Raw genomic sequence first — 9917 nt, forward strand, 5'->3', positions numbered from 1 at the left:
TTTATTTTCCTGATTATGTATGATTCCGGAGCTGAAGTGTAGTAATGTGAACTTTATTTTAACGTGTGACAACTGTGTAAGTTACTTTTCAACAGGTTACTTTACAAAGTATTTTCTGTTACAAGGTTTTTCTTAGTTTGTATGAAAACAGCCTAGTTTTTCTTGGCTGGTGTTGGACCACAGCTTGAACACTCTCGTGAATCTATGACACTCACTTGGCTGGTGTACAAAGCAGTGCTTTACTCTATATGGAATTTGCTCTGTGGTGTGCTTTTATCGTTAAAATCTTGTCAGAAAAGACGCTAATCACTGAAAAATGCCTCCAGACCAATTTGTTGGGGGAGTAATAGACAGCTGTAAACAAACCAAGACTATAAAATCCCGCCCAAAATCTAATGTAATAATTATTGCATTCCATTAAATAGGCCTCCCTAGCAGCTAATGTATTGTCTTTGTTTTCCTGGAAGTATTTACGCTCCCACAAGCATGGTCAACACCACTAACATGTGCTTGCCTTGTGCAGTTCACAGCCAAGAGCCTAGACTGAGCTCTAACCCCTGGAAAGTTCCATGACTTGAGTTTACATTATGAGAACCAGTTTAAAGAATTAAAGCCAATTGCTTGGTTAGAATGTAATGCTTACAAAACAGCGTGCCAAATTGTTTTCATTTATATTATTCCATTCCTTCACATTTCAAAAATTAGCATCGTGCTAGTCTGTTTTTCATCATGTTTTTTCCCCTCTGTTACAGTTAAAGGTGGATTGTACAATCTTACACGAAGAGCTGTACCTAATGGACAATGAAACTCTGAAAAGTGTTGAATTGGTGCACCTAACATATTGGTCCCGTTATGAAATGCTATTAATGAGGCCACGGTATGTCCAAAGTAAGACTTTCCCATGGTTTTTTTTTTTGTTTTGTTTTTTTCTTGGAGGCTGATCTTTGTTGGCCTTTAATTTGAGTACAAATTATAAGTGTAAGCTGATTTATATCACCGTCACAGACAATTGTGCAAAATTGTTATTTGTTCAAGAGAAGGAAATTCAATTAATGGACGGCAGAGAAACAGCGCTTTAAAATGTGCAGTCCGTTATCACAACCCTTTTTCTTTTTTTCTTTTTTCCCTTTTTATTTAGTTCTAGACAAGATCTGTAATCTTGACAAAACAAAGATATTTGTGGAAAGAAAATGAGTCTTTGAAGTTGTAAACGGTTTGGTAAAGATTCTTTAATTAGTTTATAAATATTTCTTTTTTTTTTTTTTTAAATTCAGCATACAAAAAATGACACTATGTACATCCACAGAAAAGTGGTTCAATATGTGGCATTATGGCTGGCATTATGGATTCTGATCACATGCTATGAATAGATTACTTCTGAGCATCTTGCATTCTTCACGTTATGGGCAAATATGAAAGAAGGCAAATATTTATAGTTCAATGTCCTTGTTGGAGATAACATGTATATATGCAACGTCCCACTCAAGTTGCAGAGCCAAAAGTATTCAGACTTATCCAACTGCTTTTCACAGTTCTCCATCTGAGAGCTGTTGTTTATGAAGTTCCCTTTAAATGTTCAGCATTCTTTTGCCTTTCTTCTTTGACACTTTCCTCCTCTTTTTCTTTTTTTTTTTTTTTTTTTTGTAAAAACAGAGTACCGTTTTGAGTCGGAAGTCTGTGGAACCATTGGAAGTCTACTAATTCCAGGATGTGGTTCCAGTGAGTCTACTCAAAGTCAACATATGATGGGGGCAGAGAGAATGTACGTCTGTAGAGAGACCAAAGAGCCCCTGTGTGACAGAAAAAAAAATCCAATTTTATGTATTCTAATAAAAGTACAAGATAAAATAACAGGCTTTTGATAATCCGGAGAAGGCAGCATATGCACACATCTGAGAGAAAAGGTCACGGACGGTGGGCTGGGTGAAAACCAAAAGGTATTTCTCACAATACCTTTGGCAATGTCCTTAAAATGAAAAAACAACAACAATAATAATAGGTCCAACTTTATGTCGGAAATCTGTTAAAAACAGAGGTTGAACAAAAATAAATCATTTCTCCTCAAAATATACAAGCTATGGGAAAAAAAAAAGCTTAAGACAAAAGTAAGCCTTTCTCTGTAATATAGTGCTTTGGTTATCTGTGGCCCAGAGTGGTCGAGTGAGTGAATTTGGTGTAGGGAAGAGAGAGAGAGAGGGGCACAGGGCAATGGTGAGGGGGTGGGGGGGGGGATAGAAGGATTTGGGAAGTGGCGGGGGGGTGAGTGGGGGGATCCTTGAAAGGATAAAGGCAGGGTGGGCTGCTCGGTGTGCTTGAGAAGAAGAGATGACTCATTTACACACATATCTCTCCACAGTCCTCTCACACTTCTTGCAGGTCACATAGCAGCACCAGTGGTACTTGCAGTGGCAGCGTTCCACCACCCGCTCCGTGTAGGGGTTATAACCTCGGCCACAACACATCAAGTCACAGCTGTCGCTGCCACTGGACGTCTTGTTGCACTGCCTGTAATGGACAGAGAAGAGATGGGGGAGGGTGTAAAAAAAAAAAAAAGAAAAAACTGAACACCAACTACGTCAAATATTTGGCATGCCATTAAATAACCCCCTTCCCACACCGCAAGAGGTGGAACGTGAACCATTAAGCTACAAAGTCTTTCTTAAATGATTGATAGTAAGCGCAAAAGTTCTTTGATCGTATGCTGAAGTAATGCAACATTTCACATACAAGCAATCTTATCAGTTTTCTTTAGTGAGTAAGAAAGCCACCTCTAAATTCAACATAGGCGCGTCTCCGTGGGTTGTAGCAGGTCAAAATTACGGGTAAAAATTATGAGAAAGGAGAAAAAAAAAAAAAGCCGCAAAAAAAGTGTCGGCCATTATAGAGGTATTTGGTTTGCATTAAAAGAAACATTCTCCCCTGGCTTTAGTCATCGCACTGTAGATCCTAGAGAGCCTTTTATTCCCAACAGCCTAAGGCAACTAAAGTAAGCAGAGAATAGCCATGTCATAAATCACACTCGGTCCACAAGGAGAGATCACCCTCCGTTTAGGTCTCTCTCTCTCCCCATAAGTGCATTGTTTTATAATTGTGTGGTGTTAATGGCCTGTGTGCTGAGAGAGACACTGGGGAGGGTGTGGAGGGGGGGGGGGGGGTGCCTGTCCAGGCGGGGGAGAGGTGGGGGAGAAGAGCGGCCTTTCTCACAAGTAGAGCTGCTCTCAGCGACTCTCACAGGGCAATCAACAAAAGCATAACATGGGAATCTCAAAGTTGTTAACAGCTCTCTGAGTCACAAAAAAAAAAAAAAAATCCCATTTCTCCCTACAGCACTAGATCACTTTTTATCCCTTTTGGTGGACTGCAAAGAGAGTATAAGTAGTGGACTCTGTTTCATGTATACCCTCCCTAAAGAGACCACAGTGGTTGTTTCTTTAGTGATACAGATCATCCGTAAAGCCCCCTGGATGTTATTCAGATTTAACTCCTACACTCCTTTTTTTTTATTATTATTATTAAAGAACATATTTGCAGCAAGGCATACAGTAAGCTTCCAAAAAGCTTAAAGGCGAGATTACATGTGTGATTGCTCAATGCTGTCACACTATCTCTCCCGGTGCTCTCTCCGCAGATCAGATTCTAAATCCAGCTTTGGTCTCCAGCTTTGGTTAAACTGATGCTTTATCTAAATGCCTCCTCAGACGAGAGGCTAGTGCAAAGATAAGGACATCCTGACCCCGAACGTCCGCGGTGCCGCTCGGTTACAGGTATCAAACAAAAGAGAAGTGCGAGCGGTCAGGAGAGAAGGGGAAGAGGATGGGGACACATCAGGCTGGAGGAAGTAACAGAGGGAAACAAGAGGTGTCCAAAGTGTTCTAGGAATTTCTGAGGCCACCAGAGTAGCAACGCACAAAACACACACACACACACACACACACACACACACACACACACACACACATAGTCGCGTATCAACCTAACACGTTAGCCTGTCGACGTAAGCTAATGATTACAAAACGGCTACAGTGTCTTGTGACTGCTCGTGAGGTACTAAATATATAGATTTAGGAGCACGTGCCAATGCTCCTATCATGTCTGAGGTAATGGTAACAGGGAGTTTGGTGAGTGCACCTGACATGGAACATGTCTTCAGGTTATCTAGGTGAAGAGGGAGTTAGGGCAGAATCAGATGACTGGCCTCCTCTTCTTGCACCAGGGCTAAAAGGGATGGCAGACGTATATCTTTAGCCTAATTGTGGGAGTTGGCTAACTTGCTGACAAAAACAGGCAGGGGAGTTCCTGCCAAAAGATAGCTATCGTAATATCAAAACCCACCGCGTAAAACATAAAATAAAATTGTGAGCCTTTATTGTTTCCCTAATCTCTGGGTACTATTTCCTTTGCCGTTTGATAGTCTTAAAGCGCTATCAGCTGAGAGCACAGAGTGCTATGAATAGTTGTATTACTCACAGGTCGTGATAAGAGACCCTGAGAAGGCATACTAACGGTGACCATGTCAGTGACACGTGCACAGAAACAGCACAGACAGCCCGGTCTCAGGACCCACTTGCTTTATCGGGGCTTTTCAAAACAAAATGGTGCCACTGCTGCTGCTGAGAGAGCAGGGCAGCTCATTAATTCCATGTCCTAGCCTAGCAAGTCCATTCCTGAGGAACAAGCAGGGCGGGTTGGGGGGGAGGGGGGGGGGGGGTTTCTTACATGTCCTTAGGGTCAGGGCAAAGACCTAACAATGAATAACTTGTATTTCAAAAGAATGTAGTGCAAGTTCTGGAGAGAAAAAAAAACGCTTCATCTTTTCTATGACAAGAAAAAAAAAATACATATCACTTAACCAACATTAGCCCCGAACAAGTCTAAAAACTCATTGATGAAGGACATCAGGACAGATCTAATTATTCCTACAAACATGGCTACAAGAGTCGTCAGTGTTGGCCCTCACCTGCCCTGGGTGCCAACAGAACCCAGTTTCTCGTTCTTGGAGCAGAAGTCTGGGGAGCTCTGAAGGTAGACCAGCTCGTTCTCTCTGACCGGCCGGATGTCGATGTCTTTAGGGACGAGCTGTTTGCGCGTGCCCATGGGCCGATGTACAACCTTGGTTGCGGACAGGTACTTTGTTTTTAAGTCCATGGCGATGTCTTTCAGGTCCTGCAAGCCTCTCCAGCAGGTGCGTATGGAGCAAGAACCTGATACACCGTGGCACTTACATTTCATCACCACGGCATCTCTCAGGGCCTAAAGATGACAGAAAGAAGAAGGGGTCACTTAGAGCGTATGTGGAAAATGGCAATCTCATGAAAGCTTTTTGGAGCATACCATGTGTCCTCACACTGTGCAGCTACCAGTTCTGATAATCATATTCAGCATCACTGCTGAATGAATAGGTGACAGTGATGCGTACCTGTCTCCCCACTTCGCTGTTGTGTAGATGCATCAGCTTGTTGGCGTGAGAACCCGACTTCTTCTTCATCTTCATCGGGGCGTCAGAGAATTTGGAGCCCATGACAAGGCCATAGTGCAAGTTGTCAGCACAGCCGCCCCAGCGGTACCCAGGCTCAGGGATTTCCGCGGGTATAGGCCCGCATGAGCACAGCCTCAAATCACCAGAGGTGCAAGCCCGAGCTATGGTGTGGCTAATGGCAGCCGCTGACAGAGCGTACACAAACGCTGCCTCCCTCGTTCCTTAAAAAAAAAAAGAGTGCGAAAGAGAATGAGAGTTTGTTTCAAAAGAGAGCTTAGATGTATCAGACAGTATTAGAACAACTTAAGCTTCCTAAATCAGAGCTCATTCTGCTCACTTTAAGCGGAATAGGATATCAAGTGAACTGCAGACAACCAGGGAATGTTGAGGGTAATGGAGATTGGATGGATGTGTTCACATGCGGTACGTAGTGTATTTCAAGTCTGGGTAAAAGATGTGAGAAAAGCCCATCATGACCTCTGATAAGATACACATAATCACCCCTGCATGTAAACCATCTGTGGATGGCAAGTGCTTTTTGAGCTTGGCTCAGCGGTGACAAATTCGTGATCTCCTCGTCTCATCGACAGCTTCACTAAGAGCCTCTGAATGTTCACAGGTATAACTTTAGTGGAGTTCAGCATCACCTTCCGACATTAAACCCTTAAATTAACAGTTAAATAACACTGCACACGAAACTAGAATCTATTGCTGAAATACCTGCTCGTGACGAAATAAAAAAGTTGTGTTACTTATTTGAAAATACCTATCCTAAATTTAAATCTTAATTGGCAAAACAACATAGTGTAAACAGAGGGATGAGACAGGGCAAGCAGACAGCTTTTCAGCTCTTGGTGGGGGATTTCAAAAGACTCTCGGCAGAGTTTAAACAGAACACCACAAAACATATCTGTGTCCGCTACTCACATAAAATCCCTGTACTATTAGTCACCAAAAGAATGGATACTATTGTTCGTCAGGACAGAAAACAATGAAGCCTCACACTCCCCATCCAAGCAAACCACCAGATCAAAAAGAGCTTGAGAGAGTAGCGCTTTGTACAAGTTTTGAAGGTTGATGGTTTTGGGTGGGCGAATACATGATTTCTTTTATCATCCAGAAGGGTACAAAGGAGAATGACAGACTTTGGTTGCCATATTGTGGAAGACTGTGGAGAGACTATTAAAACCTAGTAAAACCGCTCCTCTTTCTTTTAAACTTTGCCATCAGACAAACAAACAGGTCCCTCAGAACCCCTGGGAACATGACAAGAATCTACAGTGCTCTACACAGGGGAGGGGGAACCATCCTTACTGGATTGTGGGGGCCTGTGGCAGACAATTGCTTACTGAGGTATGAAACTGCTGATACTCTAACGCAAGCTTTGCTTAAGTTTCTCCAAAGTCTCATCAGTTTCAACTGTGAAATCTCAAACCTGGTTTTAAAAGACACAACAGTGCTGACAGAAGTCTTCATAACATGCCATGATATTTTTCTTTCTCAGATTCAATGTAAATTTCAAAGGCAACACAAGCATCCTTAGTACAAGACACTCCTCCTAAGCTAATAACATACCTCTCTCCAGGTCTGGCAGATATTTGGGGGTATCTATGGAGGAGCAGTTCCACCGCATGTCAGCAAAGGTCTTCTGACAGGTCTTCTTGACCTCCCGGGCTGCCTGGATAATGGTCTGCATGAGCTCCAGGTTGCTTCGGCACAACTGGGCTTGAGAAGAGACCAGGCCAGGTAGCATCTTGCAGTGCTGTGTCTTATTGATATGCAAGGTTGGTGGTGTCTGTGATAAAGCCCTGCACAACGAAAGAAACCCCATGATAACAGATACATGGCCAGAAATATACGCACAACTAAATCAATAGAAGTCCTTTCAAACGTACGCCAACACATAGACACGCACACAAAGAAACACACACACATAGACACCCACACCCATACACACACACACACACACACAGTCACATTTATACGTTTTATGAGGATTGGTATAAGTGCATGTTATAAGCTTGACAGAACTGACTCAATAGACCACAACAATGTGTAATGGTGTGTTATATTTTTATAGACGCCTGTGATAAAAGCTAAAGGGGCAACGATGATGACAATAATTACAACAATGAAGAAACAGCAGAGGTGGAAACACATCACACCCTTCACTAAAATTATATTCTCTTGAGTTCTTAACTTTAAGACAAATAGAGAATGTTAAACAGCCATTTAATTATGCATTTCAGACTGAAGCTTAATGACTATAATGTAAAATATGCTGTTCGAACATGCCAAGGGCCGAGGGCAACATCATTAGAAAGCCATTTTCGCCCGGCTGACAAAGTCTCGCTCGGAACAGAGATTGTTCTGTGTGCTTCAGACTAAGGCGTGTAGACAACGAGCTGTCTCTGCAGCTAATCAATCCAGATTACACTTAATGGAAGAAAAGAGGAATTTCTGGCCAAATAAATCTTTTTGGAACTACAGAAAGCACAAAATACTGATTGCCAATGGAAAAACCTGCACGTTCGCCAACAGAATTGGCCACAGTTGAAACACCAGTGACCACAGCATGGCAAAGTGCTTCTTAGACAATGCCAAGGGATTCATTCATCAACACTCCTTTGACATAGTGAAAAAGATTCGCCGCCAGATTTATCGAGAATAGCTGAGAAGATTCCCTTGGCGGAATCTTCCTCTGTTTTTTTTCTCTTTTTCTCCTGTGATGTAGTTTCTGATTTAACTGTTCTGCCATGGAAGGTACTAAAAGTGGCCTAGAAACAAGTGGAGCAAACTCCCTGTGATGAGTTCAAGTTCCTGTTCTCTTTTTCTCGCACACTGAGGTTCATGAGAACCAGTCACAAACTCTTACACCTTGTCCTGTTTTGGATTAGGGGCGAGAGGCTGCCACTCTGTGCCCAGTGATAAGCTGTGACTGAACCACCACCCCCCCTCCCCCTCACCTCTTCCAAAACCAAGCTCTCTGTTACCCAGAATTTGCAGGTGTTTATGGCTGCATCTGTTTCACATTATGAGCCATGCATTATCAAAGCTATGGGAGCACTTTCATGCATTTAAGTCGCATTAAGCTGCCCAGCTGCTGTCCAACATCATGAGCAGTTCTGATATTAAAATTCATTTAATACAAAGACATTGCAGACAAAACACATTGCTGCCACTTTCACAAAAACAGAAGACTTCATAAACCCACTTACAAGAATGTGCTTTTTGAGAACATCAAACCATTCTCATACTCCTATTCATTTGACATGTTCGTACACATTTCTGATGTAGACAATTATACGAAAATGTCTACTATTACCTACACTGCTTTATAACAACAAGTTAAAATGTACAATACGATAAACTGGGAAAAAGGGTATCAATTGTAATAATCAGTGGTATAGACTTAAAGCGCATATCTCGCTTTTCTGTTCATAGCCTGTAGAGATGATGAGAGACACTTACAGCCATTTGATTCCAGAACAAAGCTGGGACAAGGACAGAACCGTGACCAGACAAAGTGGAAGCGAGGGGAAAGCTCTCTGCATTGTGATAACTCCAGTCCAACTCGGTCAGGACAGTTCTGCAGGTGCGCGTGTTGGCTCAACGGCTTCTTGGCACAAAATCGCAATTAAAAGCTAGCGTCCATGACAAGGTGTGCCACGCGGTCCCTCTAATGCCTGAAACAAAACATTATTTTTTTTATAAATCAAAAGTGTAACTTTACAGAGGAAGTAGGTCCTCCCTGCACATTGTATCAGTATGAAATAACTGCAGTAGGATTTTCTGAAAATCGTGTAAATGGCCATTATTCCCTCCACTTTTTGCTTATTAAAAAGGTGTCTTGTGATGCCCGTTCGTAGGAAACACTATATGTTGTTCAATGTTCAATAATGACCAGAACTTCACAAGGCGAACAGATTTCGAGTCGACAGTAATAATAGATTGCGTGTTTTTTTGTAAGCCATAATGACGGATGAATGTTCAAAGTCATTTGTTTGTTAAAGGTATTTCCTAATCTTACTATGGCATGTCTTATTAGTAACATTTTTAAGAGAATTATGTGACACTGCGAGCCAAAAATGAAACAAAATGAATAACAATTAAAAATAGATGTTTAGCTGGTAGTATTTTGGAGTAAGACTTTTTCAAAAATGCCCCCTTTAGACACATAAAACTTGGAATCAGGTACTTTCAACTAAATTTTATTATTCTACCGGGCTGCACAGACTAAGCTATAAACAAAGACTACCCTCCAGCGGACATGCGTTTCGCCTCAGGCATGGTACATTCCCAATCAGATAAGGAATGTGATTGTCTGCATGATAAGCTGAAGCTATTTTAAACTAGAGAATACTTTTTACATATTATTATTATTATTATTATTATTATTATTATTACTACTACTACTACTACTACTACGACTGCTACTATT

At 41.8% G+C, this 9917-nt stretch overlaps 1 protein-coding gene across 1 annotated transcript; it reads right to left on the reverse strand.

Moving 5' to 3' along the window:
* Window positions 1-2330: 2330 nt before the first annotated feature.
* wnt11 (wingless-type MMTV integration site family, member 11) lies at window positions 2331-9030 on the reverse strand. Its single transcript, XM_030793069.1, has 5 exons — window positions 8948-9030; window positions 7052-7284; window positions 5417-5697; window positions 4958-5250; window positions 2331-2505 (listed from the first exon to the last, which is right to left on the reverse strand). Exons 1-5 carry the CDS (start codon window positions 9028-9030, stop codon window positions 2331-2333), a joined length of 1065 nt encoding a protein of 354 aa, XP_030648929.1.
* Window positions 9031-9917: the final 887 nt, after the last annotated feature.

This window comes from Chanos chanos, chromosome 15, assembly GCF_902362185.1.
Source record: "Chanos chanos chromosome 15, fChaCha1.1, whole genome shotgun sequence".
Lineage (NCBI taxonomy): Eukaryota > Metazoa > Chordata > Actinopteri > Gonorynchiformes > Chanidae > Chanos > Chanos chanos.